Below are 23,531 nucleotides of genomic sequence, written 5' to 3'. Positions count from 1 at the left end.
ATAACATGTACTATATAGAAAGAGTATTATATAAACAATCCTAGATGATGGTTGCATGTTACATTGGTTTGTTTGAATCAATGGTGTGGTGTGCAGCACGTAATTTGTTATTTAAATATTTTTCTGAAGTCTGTGAATACTTTTAGTGTTTCTGAACAAATTAAAAGTTAAGGTTAATTACTCACCCACTAGACTGACTAAAAAATGAAAAGACTGACAATACCAAATGTAACTATAATGTAAATTCGAATTGTTATATTAGATAGGTCATTCTCATTCTAAGTAAAAAAGACTTGGAAGGAATAAGTGCATGATGGCTAATTTATAGTACACTCTATACTCTTGGGTGGTTGAGTTGTCCTTGAATGCAGTGGTTTTACTTTTAAGGACATGGTCTAACTCTTTATTGCTCAAAGTATGGTCTGTGGACCAGTGCATTAGTATCACCTAGGAGACTGTTAGAAGTATAGAATTTCAGGACCTACCACAGATCTGCTGGATAAGAATCTATATTTTAATAAAATCCTGAGATGATTCATATGCCCATTAAAGTTGAGAAGTCCTTATATAATTAACATATTTCCCTATTATTTAAACTGGCAGTGATTTAACTATACTTAGTTAACTGGAAAGGTACATAGTTTTTCCAGTCTATGTTGGTCCATTTTGGTAAGTAATCCCTAAATCACGTCACTAACATGAAAATTTTTGTGTTTTAAAAGTTTTAACTATCAAAGAAGATTAAAATATGAAGGCACTTGCATGAACTCATACCTCTCTCTGGGGCATCTGGGTCTGAATGGGAGCACAAAGCAATGTATTCATCCCTATTAAGTAAAAAGAAAAACTATAGTCAATGACAAAAATATATATGACCAAGAGCCTGACTTCCCTTTTCTTAGGAATTTCATCAGCTACAAGTATTTACTAAAGTTTCTTCAGTTACTAAGTCCTTCCTAAATTTCACTGAGACTTTTAAATTTTCCCATTTTAGAGACAGAGAGTTCAGTGATTACTGCATTCTCTGTGTGATTAAAATATTTTTCGAATGTGGTAGAGGTTTTTAAAAGGTGGGATTCTAAAAGTGCTAAGTGTGGACTACTTTTTTTCCTCCTTCACTTCTCCATTTTTATTTCCTGGATAGTAGAAGTTACATAGTAAAGAGTACCAACTGATAAGACCAAAATGTTAATAGAATAGATGAACTTATTTGCAAAGCAGACAGACATAGACATAGAGAACAAATGTATGGATACCAAGGGGGGAAGGAAGGGTGGGATGGATTCGGAGATGGGGATTGACATACAAACACTACTATGTATAAAACAGATAACTAATGAGAATAGACTGTATAGCACAGGGAACTCTACTCAATGCTCTGTGGTGACTTAAATGGGAAGGAAATCCAAGGAAGAGGGGATATATACATACGTGTGGCTGATTCACTTTGCTGTACAGCAGAAACTAAGACAACATTGTAAAACAACTATACTCCAATAAAAAAAAAAAAGACCAAGATGTCAGGGTAAGATTCTGAAGCATCTTTTATTCTATGTTAAGGAATCTAAATGTTTCCAGGATGAGACGTGCATTTTATAAAAATAATTCAAGAGAAGGAGAAGAAAGATTCAAGAGAAGATAAACCAATGAGGAAGCTACTCTAAAAGTTCAGATACAACATGTTGAGAGTTTGTGTTAGGGCAAGAGACAATAAGAATGGAAATAAGGGATTAGACTCAAGACATTCTAGAACTAGAGATTGGTTCAAGATGGTGGAGTAGAAGAATGTGCACTCACTCCCTCTTGCAAGCACCAGAATCACAACTAACTGCTGAACAATCATTGACAGGAAGACAGTGGAATTCACCAAAAAAGATACCCCACATCCAAAGACAAAGGAGAAGCCATAATGTGATAGTAGGAGGGCTGCAATCACAATAAAATCAAATCCCATAACTTCTGGGTGGGTGACACACAAACTGGAGAACACTTAAACCACAGAAGTTCACCCACTGGAGTGAAGGTTCTGAGCCCCATGTCAAGCTTCCCAACCTGGGGCTCTGGCAAACGGGAAGAGGAATTCCTAGAGAATCAGACTTTGAAGGCTAGCGGGATTTGATTGCAGGACTTTGACAGGACTGGGGGAAACAGAGACTCCACTCTTGGAGGGCACACACAAAGTAGTATAGCATCGGGACCCAGGGGAAGGAGCAGTGACCCCATAGGAGACTGAACCAGACCTACCTGCTAGTGTTGGAGGGTCTCCTGCAGAGGCAGGGGGTGGCTGTGGCTCACCATGAGGACAAGGACACTGGCAGCAGAAGTTCTGGGAAGTACTCCTTGGCATGATGCCTCCCAGAGTCCACCATTAGCTCCACCAAAGAGCCGGGTAGGCTCCAGTGTTGGGTTGCTTCAGGCCAAACAACTAACAGGGAGGGAACCCAGCCCCACTCATCAGCAGACAAGCAGATTAAAGTTTTACTGGGCTCTGCCCACCAGAGCAACACCCAGCTCTACCCACCACCAGTCCCTCCCATCAGGAAACTTCCACAAGCCTTTTAGATAGCCTCATCCACCAGAGGGCAGACAGCAGAAGCAAGAAGAACTACAATCCTGCAGCCTGTGGAACAAAAACCACATTTACAGAAAGACAGACAAGATGAAAAGGCAGAGGGCTATGTACCAGATGAAAGAGCACGATAAAACCCCAGAAAAACAACTAAATGAAGTAGAGATAGGCAACCTTCCAGAAAAAGAATTCAGAATAGTGATAGTGAAGATGATCCAGGACCTCGGGAAAAGAATGGAGGCAAAGATCGAGAAGATGCAAGAAATGTTTAACAAAGATTTAGAAGAATTAAAGAACAAACAGAGATGAACAATACAATAACTGAAATGAAAAATACACTAGAAGGAATCAATAGCAGAATAACTGAGGCAGAAGAACGGATAAGTGACCTGGAAGACAGAATGGTGGAATTCACTGCTGCGGAACAGACTAAAGAAAAAAGAATGAAAAGAAATGAAGACAGCCGAAGAGACCACTGGGACAACATTAAACGCAACAACATTCACATTATAGGGGTCCCAGAAGGAGAAGAAGGAGAGAAAGGACCAGAGAAAATATTTGAAGAGATTATAGTCGAAAACTTCCCTAACATGGGAAAGGAAAGAGCCACCCAAGACCAGGAAGCGCAACAAGTCCCATCTAGGATAAACCTAAGGAGAAACATGCTGAGACACATAGTAACCAAATTGGCAAAAATTAAAGACAAAGAAAAATTATTGAAAGCAGCAAGGGAAAAACAACAAATAACATACAAGGGAACTCCCATAAGGTTAACAGCTGATTTCTCAGAAGAAACTCTACAAGCCAGAAGGGAGTGGCATGGTATATTTAAAGTGATGAAAGGGAAGAACCTACAACCAAGATTACTCTACCCGGCAAGGATCTCATTCAGATTCGATGGAGAAATCAAAAGTTTTACAGACAAGCAAAAGCTAAGAGAATTCAGCACCACCAAACCAGCACTACAGCAAATGCTAAAGGAACTTCTCTAAGTGGGAAACACAAGAGAAGAAAAGGACCTGCAAAAACAAACCCATAACAATTAAGAAAATGGTAACAGGAACATACACATTGATAATTACCTTAAACGTGAATGGATTAAATGCTCCAACCAAAAACCACAGGCTTGCTGAATGGATACAAAAACAACACCCATATATATGCTGTCTACAAGAGACCCACTTCAGACCTAGGGACACATACAGACTGCAAGTGAGGGGATGGAAAAAGATATTCCATGCAAATGGAAATCAAAAGAAAGCTGGAGTAGAAATACTCATATCAGATAAAATAGACTTTAAAATAAAGAATGTTACAAGAGACAAGGAAGGACACTACATAATGATCAAGGGATCAATCCAAGAAAAAGATATTACAATTATAAATATATATGCACCCAACATAGGAGCACCTCAATACATAAGGCAACTGCTAACAGCTATAAATGAGGAAATCAACAGTAACACAATAATAGTGGGGGACTTTAACACCTCACTTACACCAATGGACAGATCATCCAAAATGAAAATTAATAAGGAAACACAAGCTTTAAATGACACAACAGACCAGATAGATTTAATTGATATTTTTAGGACATTCCATCCAAAAACAGCAGATTACACTTTCTTCTCAAGTGCACATGGAACATTCTCCAGGATAGGTCACAAATCAAGCCTCAGTAAATTTAAGAAAATTGAAATCCTATCAAGCATCTTTTCTGACCACAACGCTATGAGATTAGAAATTGATTACAGGGGAAAAAAACGTAAAAAACATAAACACACGAAGGCTAAACAATATGTTACTAAATAACCAAGAGATCACTGAAGAAATCAAAGAGGAAATCAAAAAATACCTAGAGACAAATGACAATGAAAACATGATGATCCAAAACCTATGGGATGCAGCAAAAGCTGTTCTAAGAGGGAAGTTTATAGCAATACAAGCCCACCTCAAGAAGATATGGTACATATATACAATGGAATATTACTCAGCCATAAAAAGGAATGAAATTGGGTCATTTGTAGAGACGTGGATGGATCTAGAGACTCTCATACAGAGTGAAATAAGTCAGAAAGAGAAAAACAAATATCGTATATTAACGCATCTATGTGGAACCTATAAAAATGGTACAGATGAACCGGTTTGCAGGGCAGAAATAGAGACACAGATGTAGAGAACAAAGGTATGGACACCAAGGAGGGAAAGTGGTGGTGGTGGGGGTGGTGGTGTGATAAATTGGGAGATTGGGATTGACATATATACACTAATATGTATAAAATGGATGACTAATAAGAACCTGCTGTATAAAAAAATAAATAAAAAGAATAGAAGTTGCAAAAAAAAAAAAGAAAAAAAAGATATTCTAGAACTGAAATATAAAGGTTCAGGTAACAAACTGGATGTTGGAAATAAGGAAGGGACTGAAGATGCTATAATGAAACAGGAAATACATTTTAAAATTCTTAAGTTTAAAGGTAAATATTTAGAATATTTCAGAGAGTTTATGGTAACCTCGACTGAATATGATGAAGTAATTATGGGCTTTTTATTAAAGGCTTATTTACATATCCAGCTTCCATTCTTGTCATTTACTTAACAAATATTGTTTCAGAACCTATTATGTGCCCCAGAACTCAACCATATACTAAAGCACAAAGAACAAGACAAAATTTCTGGACTCAAGAGTTCCTAGTTTAATAAAAGAGCCAAAAGTAAATACCTAAAATACAGCATGATAAATTCTACAATAGGGACTTTCCTGGTGGCACAGTGGTTAAGAATCCGCCTGCCAATGCAGGGGACAGGGGTTTGAGCCCTGGTCCGGGAAGGTCCCACAGGCCCTGGAGCAACTAAGCCCATGCGCCACAACTACTGAGCCTGCACTCTAGAGCCTGTGAGTCACAACTACTGAGCCCACGCGCCCTGGAGCCCGTGCTCCGCAACAAGAGAAGCCACCTCAATAAGAAGCCTGTGCACCACAACGAAGAGTAGCCCCCACTCGCGGCAACTAGAGAAAGCCTGTGCGCAGCAACAAAGGCCCAACACAGCCAAATATAAAAATAAATAAATAAATTTATATTAAAAAAAATCTACAATAGACTAAGAAATAAAAGGGGTGTTGTAAGAGCACAAAACAGAGTGACTAACTCCTTGGTTTTGTCAGCGAAGGCTCGATTTAAGCCAGTATTACTTAACGTATGTTGCCGGATGGTGAACTGGTTATTATTAATTAATTCATTCATTTTGAGATAAGGAGCTTGCAGCTGATGTAAAATTCCTTTCATCAGTAGAGCTTTGCTAAGACAAATATGCCGCTAACTAAACAGTAGCTTACTACCATAGTTGGTTTACGTTCTATTGCAAGTTCCTTTTCTGTCAAGGACTATAACAGTTTGTGGACTGGCTACTTTGAAAGCACTAAAGTTAAGCTAAGTGAAAAGCTAAGTTAAGTGAAAGATGAGAAGACTGTTAGACAAACTGTATTAGGAAGATCACTTTAGGCAGAGGAAATAGCATTTACAAATGGATACAGGCAGGAAAAAAGTCCACATGGGAAAATGCAAGTAGTTATACATGGGCTAGAGCACAGGATGCCTATAAAGGGCTGGAGATAAAGTTGGAGAAAAAAACAAGCCAAATTATAAAAGGTTTTCCAAGTTTATGCTAAAGAGTGTGGGTTTTATCCTGTAAGGAAAATAGTGTCACTGAACAATTGTAACCTGGGAGATAATATGATAAGATTTAGAAATATGTAGAATGGACTAGAAGGATAAGAAACTAAATACAATAGCTCAAGAAAGAACAGTGAGGACTTGAATTCAAATACGGGCAGAAGGAACAGAGAATAACTAACAGATGGGCCAGATATTTTGGAGACAGAATTGAAAGAGAATAGGGCCTGGGGAATTCCCTGGTGGTCCAGTGGTTGGGACTCCTCACTACCACTGCAGGGGGCCCAGGTTCGATCCCTGGTCTGGGAACTAGGATCCCGCAAGCCGCAGAGCCAGAAAAAAAGAAAAAAAAAATCAAAGAGAATAGGGCCAAATGGATATGGGGAAAGGAGGAAAAGGTAAAACATGACTCAATTCCTGACTTGAGTGAATGACAGTGAGTGGGAGTTCAAGACAGAGAACAAGAGGAACAGCAGGTTTGAGAGAAATATTAGTAAGTTTGTGAAATTTTAAACTAAAGATTTTGTGTAAAGATGAACACTTTCTCTACATTTTTTGTTCATGGTTCTCTTACATATTACTGTTCAAGGAATCTAGATAAAAAGAAAAACGTATGATAAGAAAAGTACTCTGATCATACTCACCAGTTATCTCACAGTAGTTATCTTCTGGATTCTTATTCCTAAAAATTATAAAGTAATTTAAAAATCTATACTCTGGACAATTACCAAGAATCACAACAGTTGAAAGAGTAGGGTAGGCAATAGGTTTTCGCATGGTGACTGGCAGAAAACTCCAAAGACATCTTTAAAAAAAGACTCATCTAATACTGGCAGAAAAAATTACAAGGCAATTAAAGGACCTTACCATTAAATTTTTTCAGATATCTAAATTTCAAGAACACTATAAAAATATGCTTAATACATGCTGCTTGTTTTTTCTTTTTAATTTTTTATTAAAAATAATTTTTTTTTTTTGGCTGTGTCACGAGGCTTGCGGGATCTTAATTCCCTGACCAGGGATCGAACCCGGGTCCCCTGCAGTGGAAGCATGGAGTCCTAACCGCTGGACAGCCAGGGAATTCCCTATTTTTTTTTTTTTTAAGAATGACCTGTAGGGGCTTCCCTGGTGGTGCAGTGGTTAAGAATCCACCTGCCCAATGCAGGGGACACGCGTTTGAGCCCTGGTCCAGGAAGATCCCACATTCCTCACAGCAGCTAAGCCTGTGAGCCACAACTGCTGAGCCTGTGCTCTAGAGCCTGGGAGCCACAACTACTGAGCCCACATGCCACAACTACTGAAGCCTGCACGCCTAGAGCCAGTGCTCCGCAACAAGAGAAGCCACTGCAGTGAGAAGCCCGCACTACAATGAAGAGTAGCCCCCACTCCCCACAAATAGAGGAAGCCTGAGCGCAGCAACGGAGACCCAACGCAGCCAAAATTAAAATAAATTAAAAAAAAACAACAACGAAAAAACGAATGACCTGTAAAGCAACTCATTTTCTAGAAATGTAGCTTTAAAAAAAAAAAAGGTAAGTCAAAGGAAACAACCCAGGGAATTTCCTGGCAGTCCAGCAGTTAGGACTCTGCGCTTCCACTGCAGGGGACCCGGGTTCAATCCCTGACTGGGGAACTAAGATCCCAGGGCATGGCGTGGCCAAAAAAAAGTTAACCCAAATGTCCATCAATGGGGAGCTGACTAAATGTTGGTGCAGACATACAACAGATTATAATAGACTGAGGTAGATGTACATGTAACAACATGGAAAGTGCCAAAGACACTGAGTGATCCCATTTTTGTCTTGTTTAAAAAAAAAAAAGATAAAGATAAACCATGCACTTGGATATACATATAAAATTTCTGCAAGGACATCCAAAATTATCAACAGTGGTTATCTGTAAGGAGCCTAAGTAATATGGCCTAGAGATTTTTCTGTATCAATATATAAAGATAATCTTTTTTTATTTCCAGCTCAACACTACTCAATTACATGAAAAAATTGGAATTTATTTAACCAGTCCCTTACTGATGGACCTTTAGGATCTTTTACATTTTTTACTATTAAAATAAATGTTACAGTGAATAACTTTATATCATCATTTCACACATTTACAAGTGTATTGGTAAGATAAATTCCCAGACATGAAATCTCGGAGCCAAAGAGCATGTGCATTTAAAATTCTGAATGATATTGCCAATTGCCTTCTACAATATATACCCACTAGCAATGGGACTTTTTACCTATATTCTTAACTGATTAGATGAAAAATTATGTCTCAATATAGTCTAAGTTTGTATTTCTCTTATGATTAAGATAAGCATGTTTTCATTTGTTCAAGCCTACTGCTATTTAATTTTTGTATTAATGTTATAATAAGAAAAACTAGTTTAATGAAAAAAATCTGAGGACTTGGTATTTATTGTTTTGTACTAGCTCATGTATTTGAGGATTTATATATGAAAGTAGAATGTTTCATCCCTCTTAATAGGATAAGGTGTACAATGCACATACTTATCAACTATAGCAGTATATTAAATTATGCAAAGAATTTGTTTTCTGAATTAATCCTAAGTATTACACAAAAGGGAATGGAAATAAAAAACAAAAAGAATTTTAACTTTAAAAATAGTTCATTTAATAGGAATAAACACATTTTAAAGTATAATTTACATCACATTTTTTTACTTACTGCATAAATAGGACATTTCCTCCTGCTTCAGTTTCTATAGAGAAAAGATTAAAGTTTTTCAATAATACACTGATTAAGCATTAGAAAAATTGCATAAGGACATTAACAACAATAAAAAAAAAATACTAATGATGTACCTTACGTTCTGCCTCCCATGGCTCAAGTTACACTTTTTAAGCAATAAGATGGATACTAAGTTATACCAATTATCTGGTTAGATAACCACAGCATAATTATATAGACAACAGATTTAGCAGGGATTGCAGTAACAAATTTACCTGAAATTTCTGACTTTTTCACTATTTTCATATGAGGGTCTGTCTGGAATACTCTAGAAAACAAAATAAAGATTACTGAAAATCTGCAAGGTTTTTTTGTTTTTTTTTTTTAATCGTGTGGCTTACAGGATCTCAGTTCCCTGACCGGGGATTGAACTCAGGCCATGGCAGTAAAAGCCCAGAATCCTAACCAGCAGGACACCAGGGAACTCCCGAAAATCTGGAAGTTTTAATTAGAACACTAAGATATTAATTTATAGTCTGTTTTGAGATAGGTAAAATAAAGCTTTCTGATTGATTTTATAGTAAAACCAAGTAAGAATAGCACACAACAAAATCCATAGGCCAATCTCACATATGAATATTAGTGCAGAAATCCCAAAATATAAGCAAACTGCATCTAGCAATGTTTTTGTTTTTGTTTGGCTGCACCGCACACATATGAGGCTCTGTCTGGAATACCCTAGAAAACAAAATAAAGATTACTGAAAATCTGCAAGGTTGTTTTTTTTTTTTTAAATAGTGTGGCTTGCAGGATCTTAGTTCCCTGACCAAGGATAGAGCCTGTGCCCCCTCCAGTGGAAGCACAGAGTCCTAACCACTGGACTGTCACGGAATTCCCTAGCAATGTTTTATTGGGTAGGCCAAAAAGTGCCTTTGGTTTTTTAAGTAAAAATAAAAGGTACATTTTTCATTTTCACCAAGGACTTTATTGAACAACGTATTCAGCCTTTTTTGTTCCACTACCTTCTGCCATTTTTCAGGCAACTTCATAATTCCATCTTTCCAAAAGATGGATCTTTTTGAGCAAAGTACTATTCCAGGTTCCTTTTACAGTCTTCCAGGGGATTGACATTTTTTCCATTAAGAGAATGTTGTAAAGACCAAAATGAATGGAAATCCAAAGGTGCCATGTCTGGTGAATACAGCGGATGAATCACAACTTCCCATACAAGTTTTAACAGTTTTTGCCCAATCATGAAAGAAACATGCAGTCTTGTGTTATCCTGATGGAAGATTATGCGTTTTCTGTTGACTAATTCTGGACTCTTTTCATCGAGTGCTGCTTTCAATTGGTCTAATTGGGAGCAGTACTTGTTGGAATGAATCATTTGGTTTTCTGGAAGAAGCTCATAATAGAGGACTCCCTTCCAATTCCACCATATACAGAACATCAACATCTTTGGTGTGGTTGGTGGTGGTTCATTTCACTTGCCCAAGATCTCTTCCATGCCACATTATTGTACAGTATCCACTTTTCATTGCCCATCACAATTTGTTTTAAAAATGGAACATTTTCATTATGTTTCAGTAGAGAATCGCATGCAGAAATATGGTCAAGAAGGGTTTTTTTGCTTAACTTATGTGGAACCCAAACATCAAAGCTATTCACATAACCAAGCTAGTGCAAATGATTCTCAACGCTTGATTTGGATATTTTGAGTATGTCGGCTATCTCCCACATGGTATAACGCTGACTGCTCTCAATTACTGTTTCAGTTTGATTGCTATCAACTTCAACTGGTCTACCTGACCATGGAGCATCGTCCAGTGAGAAATCTCCAGCACGAAACTTTGCAAACCACTTAATTAATTAATTAATTTTTTTTTGCGGTGCATGGGCCTCTCACTGTTGTGGCCTCTCCCGTTGCGAAGCACAGGCTCCAGACGCGCAGGCTCAGTGGCCGTGGCTCACGGGCCTAGCCGCTCCGTGGCATGTGGGATCTTCCCGGACCGGGGCATGAACCCGTGTCCCCTGCATCGGCAGGCGGACTCTCAACCACTGCGCCACCAGGGAAGCCCTAGTTATTTTAATAGATGGTCAAAAGCATTTATAAAATCCAATATCCATTCTTGTTTAAATACAAAACAAAAATCTGCAACAATAAAGTTAAATTTAACCAACAATAATACAGGGAGAATAGGTGTACTGATTTTAACAAATGTAAATTGGCTGAGCTACCCTATTAAAAAATGGCTACTGACTAAATTTTTTAAAATTTTAAACTCAATCTACAACCTGTAAGTTACAAATTAAAAATTTTCACAGCTAAAAATTATCTGTGGACAAACAACAGAAAAAATAATTATGAAGTCATCCAACACATTAAGTTTCATAGCAAAAAAGTATTAGAACTAAACAATGTTGCTATCATACAGTAGGAGGAAAGTTATCAATGAAAACTAACGATGAATAAGCCAAATTACATGTAAAAAAAAGAAGTCAGAGGAAAAAAATGAAAGAAATACAAAGAAGAAAATGCAGAAATATATTTAGATGCCTTAAGATCCAAATTTTAGAACACTACATATTAGGTAGACAAAGAGTAAGTTGTAAATGTATATAATTAATAAAACATATTTAGCAAACATATGGAGACACCTAACTGAAAGGGCAAAATAATTCTTTCCTCCATATTTATCTTTCTGTATATTTATCTTAATTATGGTTGTTCCTTGCTCTCTCATTTTTTTTTCAACCTATATAGTGTCTGTGATACAAGGAAAGCTTTCAAAGGTACAATCTGTTGCAAAAATTATTTATGAACCAAGAAAGACACATGCTTTAATAACACAAAATTTAAAGGTTTTAACCACACAAAAACTTTAAAATATTTTCTTCAATATCGTCTGGGTAGACAAGGAAATAAAAAATGAAACATTTTAAAATGAGAAGGAAAAAAAAGCATAAGTGAACAAAATATAGAAAAAATAGTAATGAAAAATAAAGTCCAAATTAAAATAACTAAGATAACAATAAAATCAGCTAAAATTAAGTGTTAAAATCTAATCTTTACAGTGCCTTAGGAAAAAGAAGGTACATTACTAGAGATACTAAAACCAATAACAAAAATGTTATAATGACTATGTAACCATTTCTTCTTTTAAGTCTGGCAATTCTACTTTGGGGACTATAATCCCAAGGAAGTAACTCAAAAGAAAAAAGGTAATTTACACAAAAATATCTAACACAGCACAAGGAACAATCAAATGCTTAACAGAAAATTTAAAACAGTTATTTTTACATTAACATTAATATTCCTAGAGAAAACATGTAAGGAAATTCCCTGGTAGTCCAGTGGTTAGGACCCAGCGCTTTCACCAAGTAGCCTGGGTTCAATCCCTGGTCAGGGAGCTAAGATCCACAAGCCAAGTGGCACAGCCAAAAAAAAAAAACCACCCAAAAAAATAGCATGTGAAGGAAAAGTCAGTCTGAAACAAAGGGGAGAAAATGAGTTATTAAATCAAACCTTGGCCACACCTATTCAAGGAGTATACTGGGAGTATACAGACAGAATCATTCAAGGCTTGCAATAGGTGTGTATGTACCTACTGTGGAATGGATTCATTAGCCTGGTGCCATTAAACATTCTGAACCATTCAAATAACTAATAGTTCCGATTCCATGATCAGCAAGCCATATTTACATTATAATTTACTTTCTTAGGTAGAATGCCTATAAGGAATGTATTGATCTACTCAAATAAGGGTTCTGATTCATTTGATTTGGTTCTCATGATATATTTAGTAGTAGCATTCTTATTTATACACAAATCTCTAGTGAATCTGTTTAGTAGAAGTCCATCTCTAAGAGATAGGCCCATTTTTGGTACAGAAAAAAACAATACGGAGACTGCAAAGCCAAGGGCAAGATCTAGGAAGACAGTAGCAACGTCACCAAGGAATATACCACCTAGGGAAGTCTATGGCAGGCAATAGCTAGTCTTCCCTGATAATACCAAATCTTACTATGTCTTTCCCACCCCCCACTCCCAGAATACATATGAAATACTGACAACTCATGCTTATCCAGGAAGACATTAATTGATTTATGGATAAAAGATGGATAGAAAAGAAGTATAAAACAATTAAAATTACTATCAATCGACAACAATGAATATATATTTCAGAAGGTACCTACTGTTTGGAACTACTCAGTAACAGAAAGATGTTACATAGTCTGCCGCTAAGTGGGAACCCCCTTCTTCACCCCTTACCAACATCTACTTACTACTCCTCTAAGGAAAAGAAGAAAATATGTTCCCAATAGCCCCACAACTGAAATCCTGGGCAACTATAAACTTATCCTAATGCAAAATCATGTTTTATATGGCAAATACAGAATTGAATTTCTTTAATCTGTCTGATCGTAAAGGTTTGTTAAGATAAAGAATTCAGAGGAGAGAGAGGAACAAATGAGGAATGCGAAACAATGCAGATCAAAGCCTAGGACTTTCCTAGGAAGACTTCTGGACAAGAAACAATCAAGCCTCATCCTAAAATGTTTAAATTCAAGGTTAAATTGATCTAGGAGCTCACCTCACAATAGGCCAAGTTAAAGAAGTCTGAATTATACAGAAAATAAAATTTGAAGAAGGTGATATTAAGTAGACAAGCTATCTTTATGATAACTAAAAGGAGAGCCTGTTTACAAAAAGACAGGTACCCTGGAACACCATTACATCCCCTCTCCCTCCACAGAAATGTCTTGAAAATAGGTGGTTCAGGAAAACCCAACCCATTCAATGATGAGTAAAAAGTATACAATCCATAAGGACACCGTAAGATTAAAAGAAAGCAAAGTATAACATAACTTATTAGCATAAGAAAAACACTCAGAAAAATGTTGTCCCAGAGAAAATGAAAATTGTATGCATACAGTTCGCTATGGACTTAAAAAACATAACAAAGCAATCATCTCTATCAAAGACAGAAATGAAAGCAGAAATACAAGAACTCAAGGAAAAGATGGTAAGAAAACAGGAAATGACACACAAATAGATGAAACTCATGAAAGAAGCAGAAGAAAAAATATAATCATCACAGAATGAAGGCAAAACTGGAAGAGACATAAGGGTAAGTAAGTATCTTGGAAAATATGGTAAAGGACATAGAAAAAAATTTTAACTGAACAAAGTAAAAGAAAATAAAAGGACTTAAGAGAGAATATAATACAGAAGAAAAGCAAAGAATTTAAACATAATTTGTGTTTCTAAATTATTGAGTCCCTATCGAAATTTAAATAATGAAATAGAAAATGATATTTAAAGGTTAATTCAAGATTCAAGACCCAAAACAGTCAAAATAAAGATGTATTTAAGTCAATAAACTTCAAAGATAAAGGAAAAAAAAATCTGTTAGGTAGCCTGTCAAAAAGATCTAGTTGTTTATGAGGGGGAAAAATCATGCTCTCCTCTGACTTGTTCATAGAAACATTCAATGTCAGAAGATAACAGAATCAAATTAACAAGTTACTTAAAGAAAATGTGGGGTGGTGGTGGGATGAATTGCGAGACTGGGATTGACATACAAACACTAATATGTATAAAATAGATAACTAATAAGAACCTGCTGTATAAAAAACAAAGAAAACAAAAAAAACCCTCAGTGACTTTGGTGTTTGATAAAAAACAAAAACAAAACAAAACATATTCAAAGTCAAAAAAAGAAAATGTGAACGGAAGATTTTATATCCAGCTAAATCTTCAAATATAAAGGCTATGACTAACAGTCTGAGCACCCAAGAACTCAGGGAGTATTGCTTCAATGAGCCCTTCTTGGGAAAACATAAGAGAAAAAACTTTGGCCAACCAAGAGATAATTAGGGCAACTACAGTAATAGAACTGATGTGAACATTTAACTATATAGAGTACAACTAAGACACAATGTGACAGATGACCTAATGTCAAATACCCAGAGAGAGAGATAGAGAGATAAGAGAGTGCGAGAAAGGGAGAAAGAGATATAATACAACTTAAAAAAAAGGTGGTGGGGGAAAAACTTCCCTGGTAGTCCAGTGGTGAAGACTCCATGCTCCCAATGCAGGGGGACCACGTTCGATTCCTGGTCAAGGAACTAAGATCCCACATACTGCAACTAAGCCCGCATGCCCCAACGAGAGCCACACGTCGCAACTACTGAGCCCACGCGCTCTAGAGCCCGCACACCGCAACAAGAGAAGCCCACGTGTTGCAACGAAGACCCAGTGTGGCCAAAATAAATAATAAATAAATAAATAAAAATTTTTAAAAAGATGGGTAGGGAATGAGGGGGAGAAAATGAGAGGAAGAAGTAGGCCAATAACCTCATCCATTATAAATGCCAAAGGATATCATATAATACAATGACATTTTAATTGAAGTTTAAGCATATTTAATAGTATAAAAGTATATTATTAAGTAAAATTGGGTTGGGAGAGAGGAAATAGACTAACTTTACCATTGCTCATACATGGTCAAACATTACACAAAGATATACCACAAAAATGAAAACAAAAATATAACAAAGACAGAAATTTTAACATCAGTCTAGGTAGAATTTGGGTCAAAAAGCAATAAACAAAGCAAAGATGAATATTTCATAATGCTAGAAAGTGCAATCCCGAATGAAGATATAACAGTGGTGACTATGTACCAATAAACATAGAATAAACATTCATAAAGAAGAACTACTGGAAAGAGTAGGATGCACTGTCAGTTAGAGACTAATTTACCTCTCTCATAATTCATGCAGATTAAAGTGACTAAAATTATATAAAATTACAGAAGACCCAAATAACATGTATAAAATGGATATATTTGATATATATCAAATTCTACACCTTAAAATACAAAATGTATCTTCTGTTCAAGTGGATGGATCATTCACAGAAACTGATCATATACAAGACCACACAGAAAATTTCAATAAAAATCAAAATAATACAAATTAGCATTATCTCACTACAATATAACTGAAAATTAATGACCACAAGACGTCTTTACCACCTAGATATGAATGTTAAAATTCTCAATTAAACAACTCTTCAATCAATGAGGAAATACAAATATACTGCTCAGCATCAAGAAAATAATCAGGGCTTCCCTGGTGGCCCAGTGGTTGAGAGTCCGCCTGCCAATGCAGGGGACACGGGTTCGTGCCCCGGTCCGGGAAGATCCCACATGCTGCAAAGCAGCTAGGCCCGTGAGCCATGGCCGCTGAGCCTGCGCGTCCAGAGCCTGTGCTCTGCAACGGGAGAGGCCACAACAATGAGAGGCCCATGTACCTCAAAAAAAAAAAAAAAAAAAAAATCATAAAAACATTACATATAAGAATTACATTAAATTAATAACTTAGGGAAAAGTGATGTCTTTATGATGTTAAATCTTTTTATTCAGGAAATTGTCTTCATTTGCACAATTCTTTTTTTTTTTTTCTTTTTTTGGCCATGCCGCAGGGCATCTGGGATCTTAGTTCCCCGACCAGGGATCAAACTTGTGTCCCCTGCAGTGGAAGTGCAGAGTCCTAACCACTGGACCACCAGGGAAATCCCTGTACAATTTATATTCTTTTATTATTAAATTTACAGCAACTAAATATAATATAATGGAAAAAAGGACATTTACATTCTATCTGGTTATTATTTTTATATAGGAAATATGTTAATTTCTAAATATTAATTTTGTATCCTGCTACTTACTGTTTATAGAGGTATTTCAATTGATATTCTTGGATTTTCCTAATATTCAATCATTTAATCTGCTAGGTGACAGATTTATCCCCATCTTTCCAACTTTTGTAACTCCATTTTCTTTCTCTAGTTTTTTTTTGTTGGTTAGCACCTCCAATACAATGTTAAATAGCAGCCGTAAGACAGTTGTTTTGTTCTGGACTGTAGAGGGGATGCTTTCAATGTTTCTCTTTTAAGCATAACAGCCTTTTAAATAACAATTTTCTAAAGCTTCTCTAATTGAAACACAAATTAACCGAATCAGTTAGTACCAACATATTTGGTGTGACACACAAAAAGTATTACCTGTAACGTTTTAATTATTTTTATTTTCAACTTACTTTATAGTATCTGCAAAGCTGACTCGACGAGAGTTTTTCTTATTTCTCAAAGCATTGGATTCCTAAGGGCAGAGAATATATGGTATGATTTTTTTTTTAATATGGTATGATTTTTAATGAAACCACTGTGAATTAGGTCTCCAAGATTATGATAGTCAGAGACCAGTTCTTATTCTGAATTAATGTGATATCATTAATTTTGATAATTAATCTGATTCTCCAAAAAATTCCAATATAGAAGCACTTAACATGAATATGATTTTCATTGTGAAAAATAAGCACAGTGACACAAACAACATATTTAAGGAAGGTGATTACTATCCCTTACCTTTTCTCTCTCCTTTAAATGAATGGTTATTTTGCAATTAAGTAGAAGAAAGACTGGGAACAAAACAAGTGATATGTTGCTTATTATGGTAACCTTACTATACTATTTTTAAGATTAAAAATTTTTTTTAATTGCAGTAAAATACAATTCACATAAAATTTACCATCTTAACAACTTTTAAGAATTTTAATTTGGGGGGTGGTGGTGTGATGAATTGGGAGATTAGGATTGACATATATACATTAATATGTATAAAATGGATAACTAATAAGAACCTGCTGTACAAAAAAATAAAATTAAAAAATTAAAAAAAAATTTTTTTTAAATTTTATTGTGGTAAGAACACTTAATCTACCCTCTTAACAGATTTTTAAGTGTACGATACAATACTGTTAACTATAGCGACAATGTTGTACAGCGGATCTCTAGAATTCATTCATTTTGCATAACTGAAACTTTATACCTGTTGATTAGCAACTCCCCATTTCCCCCTCCTCTCTGTCCCTGGCAACCACTGTTCTCTTCTCTGCTTCCACGAGTTTGACTATTTTAGACACCTCATATAAGTGGAATCATGTAGTATTTTTCCTTCTGTGACTATTTTACTTAGCATAACACACTGAAGCATCTTAACTTTTAAAAAATTAATTTATTTATTTCATTGTGGTGCACGGGCTTCTCATTGCGGTGGCTTCTCTTGTTGCAGAACATGGGCTCTAGACGTGCGGGCTTCAGTAGCTGTGGCTCACGGGCTTAGCTGCTCTGCGGCACGTGGGATCTTCCCGGACCAGCGCTCGAACTGGTGCCCCCTGCATTGGCAGGCGGATTCCCAACCACTGTGCCACCAGGGAAGTCCTTAACTGTTTTTAAGTGTACACTTCAGTAGTGTTAAGTACCTCTATATGGTCGTGCAACCAATCTCCAGAAATCTTTCCATCTTGCAAAACTGAAATTGTATATCCATTAAACAACTCCTCCTTTTCCCCGCCAACCTCCCCACAACCACAATTTTACGTTCTGTCTCTATGAATATGACCATTGTAGGTACTTCATAAGTGTAATTTATAAAGTATTTGTCTTTTTGTGACTGGTTTATTTCACTTAACATAATGTCCTCAAGGTTCATCAACGTTGTAGTAGGTATCAGAATTTCCTTCTTTTTTTTTTTTAACATCTTTATTGGAGTATAATTGCTTTACAATGGTGTGTTAGTTTCTGCTTTATAACAAAGTGAATCAGCTATACATATACATCTATCCCCATATCTCCTCCCTCTTGCATCTTCCTTCTTTTTTTAAGGCTGAATAATATTCCATAGACACCACATTTTGTTTATCCATTCATCTATCAATGGACTCTGGGTTGCTTCCACCTTTTGGCTACTGTGAATATCACTGCTATGAACAGTGGTATACATATCTTCAAGACTCTGCTTTCAATTCTTTTGGGTATACACCCAGAAGTGGAATTGTTGGATCATATGGTAATTCTATTTTAATTTTTGGAGGAACCACTGTTTTTTACAGCAGCTGCACCATTTATATTCCCACCAACAGTTGTACAAGGGTTCCAATTACTCCACATCCTACCCAACACTTGCTATTTTCTGTTTATTTTTTTTAATAGTAGTCATCCTAATGGGTATGAGTTGATATCTTACTGTGGTTTTGATTTGCATTTCCCTAATGATTAGTGATGCTGAGCATCTTTTCATTATAATATACTACTTTTATTTTCCCTCATCTTCCTTAACAATGGCAAACATTTTTACTCACGTAGATACCGAACACAAAAACCAAAAGACAAAAACAAATGAAATACATAGAGAATTTTAACTGTGCTAATTCTGGATAACTGAGGACAAGTTTTGTTATAACAAAGAATCATCCTCTCTGTTAAGATCTTTGGCAGACACTACAGGCAGCTTTGAGCTTAATAATGACAATATTATGGACATAGTAAATACTACCATATTTCTTACTAAAAAACCCTGAAATTTGTGTGGTATATTGGAAAGAGCACTGAGTTAGAAATTAGGAGATTAGAGCTCCAATTTGAACTTTGCCACTAACTGTGTGCGCTTAGACAAAACATTTAACCTCTCTGGACCTCATATTTCTCATCTATATAATGAAGGAACTAGATTCAAGATTAGTATTGAGGTCCTGTTGGTTTTAAAGCTCTATGAGTCTATGAATCTGTCATTTACTCATTCAAACATTCATTAAATTAAAAAAAACCCACACATACCAAATCCCGTGCTGAGTGATGGAAAAAGACTGGTAAAGGAAACAATACAGTCCTTACTCTAATGCAGATCAATAGTGAAACAGATTAAAACAAAAAATCCACACAAATATAAAATTCAAATGTGAATAAAAACTGTATATAAAAAATAATTTAGCCTGATAATCATGGAAGATTTCTTTGAGGAAGTACATTTAAGTTGAGGCCTGAAGGATTAGTTAGTAGTCAGATGAAGAGTTGGGCAGAGGGAAAACATTCTAGGCAGAGCATGTGCAAAGGCCCTGAGGCAGGGAAAGGCTTGATGTATTTGAGAAATAGAAAGATAAGAGAGACAGAAGTAGTGTTAGCACTCAGAATTATATGGTCTCCAAAACTATACGCATTTCATCAATCAACAAAATGTACTGAAAGTGAACTATATACCAGGCATAATATAGTAAAAAACACATAACGAAGTCCCGACCTCAGAGAGTTCTCAATTTAGAATGGACATTAGTAAACAATTACAATAGAAGATGTTAAGGGATGATTTTCTGAGAGAAATGATACCAAAATTGAGTCTTGAAAACAAATAGGAATTACCAGAGAAACGACTACAGCTTCCCTGGTGGCGCAGTGGTTAAGAATCCACCTGCCAATGCAGAGGACACAGGTTCGAGCCCTGGTCCGGGAATATTCCACATGCCAAGGAGCAACTAAGCCCATGAGCCACAACTACTGAAGCCCATGTGCCTAGAACCCATGCTCCATAACAAAAGAAGCCACTGCAATGAGAAGTCTGCACACCGCAATGAAAAGTAGCCCCCACTCGCCACAACTAGAGAAAGCCCGTGTGCAGCAACGAAGACCCAACGCAGCCAAAATTAGTAAATTAATTAATTAATTTTAAAAATAGAGGACTACAAATATATGATAAACCAAGTATGATAAAATATTAATTATAGAATCTAGGTAATGACTATATGAACATTAACCCTAAAATTCTTTCTACGTTTCGGTGTGTTTGAAAAAAAATTTTTAATAAAATATTGGCAGATAAACAAAGAATGAGGGGCTAGCCATCTAGACAGAGGTAACATCACATGTAAATACCTGCAGGCTTGACAGTTCATGTCTTTTTGGGGAATGGTAAACAGTTCTGAATGGTGAGATACATGTATGAGAGTGGCAAGAAAGAAGTCTGGAAAAGCAAATAGGGGTTAAAAATCAAGAGTGCCAGCTTGCTCAAGTGTTTGGATTTTAACCTTAAGGCCATGGGATGCTTACTTGTACATATTCAATTGAGAATTATTTATGACATTCTCCCTTCATATAGCTAATAAAGTTTCTAACTATTAAAAATATCACTGAAAATAGTCATCTATAAAGCATTTGTACCAGAGACTTACCTGAACAGTTTCATTCCCATTCCCACCTCTGAGGTCCTGAAGAGGACTCCTTGGGGGTTTCAAAATCTAGAACAGAATTATTCAAGAAAATCTGCATTTCAAAATCTAGAACAGAATTATTCAAGAAAATCTGCAATGTCTATTAATAATCACTTCATTTCAAGTTATACCATGAGCAGAAAGGTAGAGATGCTAAAATTCCTGTAAAAACCTCTAAAACTCCTAATTCATATTGCTCAGTGGTATACTTTGTGGCTGCTTTAAATATTCGGCATCTATTCCCTTCTCCTTGCCCACATTCCCCAATTATTTTGCCTACTCTCATCCCATGTGGTCTTGGTAAAGCTCTACTCCAACTCTAGGGTTCAACAGGTAGCCCTGGCTGAGAACAATCCACACATGATATTCTTTTGTCAACAGTGACTGGTTTGGTAATGAGGACTTGACCCATATCAAGATATGGTCAAGATAATCAAGCCAACATGATTCAATCCTGAGTATTCTGTTTCCTTTTTTTTTTTTTTTTATCCTGAGGAAATAGACACGATTTTTCATGTAGGACTTAAACCTGGAAGTTGGGAGAGCTAGATGTACTGTAGTAATCACAGAGGGAGAGCTGTTCTGATAATGGAGATTACCCAGAGAAAGTGATCAGAGTATAAAAAATGAAATCCTAGTACTGGTGATCATGTCCAGTACTTTCACCATAAGCATATTTGCCACAGACATCTTTGCTGCAAACATTTTTGCTGCATAACTAACTGGCCGTAAGGCAATTTTGCTGTAAAAGATAAAAGAGGGACATTAAAGAGGACATAATGAAACATGAAAAATGAATAAGAAAGTTAAAGACTTTATTGCAACATATGAAATACTTGAATACTTTGAAAATGTGTGTAGATTCATGGCAATACTGAACAAATAACTGATTTTATTTTGTGGGTTGTACCTAAGCACTTGCCTTCTGTCTTTTGCTCAGAGTATTTTATACATTTTTTTGTTTATTGATTCGTTCTCTTCATTTGGCATCGCGTTTTTTCTTTTTCATTAAAATTTCTTTCTTCATTAAGACAAGTTATCAGTTTCCAAATACTAGGATACATATTTGTAACTGAGCTTTGTATTGCATTATAAAACCCTTCCACACTGTTGTTTGTTCTTGGCATAATGTCATATGTCTGTTGACAGATGTTCCAAAATTCTGTGGGAGAAATGGGTTCAACTCTGCCTTGGAGACCTTGGCGTATCTCAGATTTATGTAATATAAAAATGAGAGTACTGAATCAATGAAGAAATGAAACCAAACTATCAATTAGTTATTTAACCTTTACAGCTAAATTGCACTGCTGCCAATTAGTTATGTGGCAAAAGTGTTTGTGGCAAAGATGCTTACAGTGAAAGTACCCTACAACATCTGGTGCTACTGTTGGAAAACCTGATTGGTTAAACTGTGCCTAACATCATCCCTATCTTTGGATTTTTTCAATTTCATAACCCAATAAATTTTGTGCTTAAATCGGTTTGAGTTGGATTATTGTGTGTCTTGCTACAGCTTTGTACACATTTAAATATATTTTTTAAACAGACTTATTAAAGTATAATTTACATAGCATAGAATGTATTATATTACCATAAAACCCATAAAATAGGAATTTTAGTATATTTACAGAATTGTGTAATCAGGTTAAATTTTTTTTTTTTTTTTTTTTTTTCCTGCGGTACGTGGGCCTCTCATTGTTGTGGCCTCTCCCGTTGTGGAGCACAGGCTCCCGACGCGCAGGCTCAGCAGCCATGGTTTACGGGCCCAGCCGCTCCATGGCATGTGGGATCTTCCCGTACCAGGGCACGAACCCGTGTCCCCTGCATCAGCGGGCGGACTCTCAACCACTGCACCACCAGGGAAGCCCAGGTTAAATATTTGAGTCTTTATCCAGAGAGCAATAGAAGCCAGCGGGGTTGGGATGGTGATGTCATTCAAAATTACTGTGGTATGTAGTCATCATTCAATAAAAGGTAACAATTATTAGCTCAAATAGGTATTTCTTACTGAGGAATGTCGTCTTCTAACAGGTCTCTCTACATTGTCACTGAAAGAGGAAAAAAAAATTTACATACACAGTGGTACAAGACTGAATTTCTAAAACCCATCATTACAACATCCCTTACATGCTTTTAAATTGGTCATCACTTAACACTTGGCATCACTTTCACTTAATAAAATTTATATTACAAGACTTAAATTCAGTATTTAGAAAGTCAGTGTTTTAAAATACGTATGGTATACCATAAGACTATCTCTTGAAAAACAATCAGTAAAACATAATTTACCAAATTGATTTATATAAGCATAATTATAAGATAAATGGACCAAAAGAAAAAAAGAAAAAAAGAAAGGGAATTCTCTGGCAGTCCAGTGTTTAGGACTCAGTGATTTCACTGCCATAGCTGTGGTTCAATCCCTGGTCAGGGAACTAAGATCCTGCAAGCTGCAGTGCAGCCCCCCCCCCCCAAAAAAAGAGATAAAT

The 23,531-nt window shown here is 36.1% G+C and overlaps 1 protein-coding gene and 1 non-coding gene across 2 annotated transcripts in view; one reads left to right on the top strand and one right to left on the bottom strand.

Moving 5' to 3' along the window:
• Positions 1 to 23,531, bottom strand: part of KNL1 (kinetochore scaffold 1) — a 64,248-nt gene that overhangs the window by 33,027 nt on the left and 7,690 nt on the right. The window contains 7 exon segments of the mRNA XM_060096617.1: positions 775 to 827; positions 6,888 to 6,925; positions 8,935 to 8,968; positions 9,213 to 9,265; positions 17,044 to 17,105; positions 21,007 to 21,072; positions 23,054 to 23,093. Of these exon segments, the coding sequence (XP_059952600.1) occupies positions 775 to 827; positions 6,888 to 6,925; positions 8,935 to 8,968; positions 9,213 to 9,265; positions 17,044 to 17,105; positions 21,007 to 21,072; positions 23,054 to 23,093 (346 nt within the window).
• Positions 6,480 to 6,552, top strand: TRNAG-ACC (transfer RNA glycine (anticodon ACC)). The gene has a single exon. It is a non-coding gene; the product is annotated as a tRNA-Gly (tRNA).

Source organism: Mesoplodon densirostris, chromosome 4 (assembly GCF_025265405.1).
Source record: "Mesoplodon densirostris isolate mMesDen1 chromosome 4, mMesDen1 primary haplotype, whole genome shotgun sequence".
Taxonomy (NCBI): Eukaryota; Metazoa; Chordata; class Mammalia; order Artiodactyla; family Ziphiidae; genus Mesoplodon; species Mesoplodon densirostris.
Note: the sequence above shows the minus strand (reverse complement) of the source record. Positions and strands in the feature narration are given on the sequence as shown.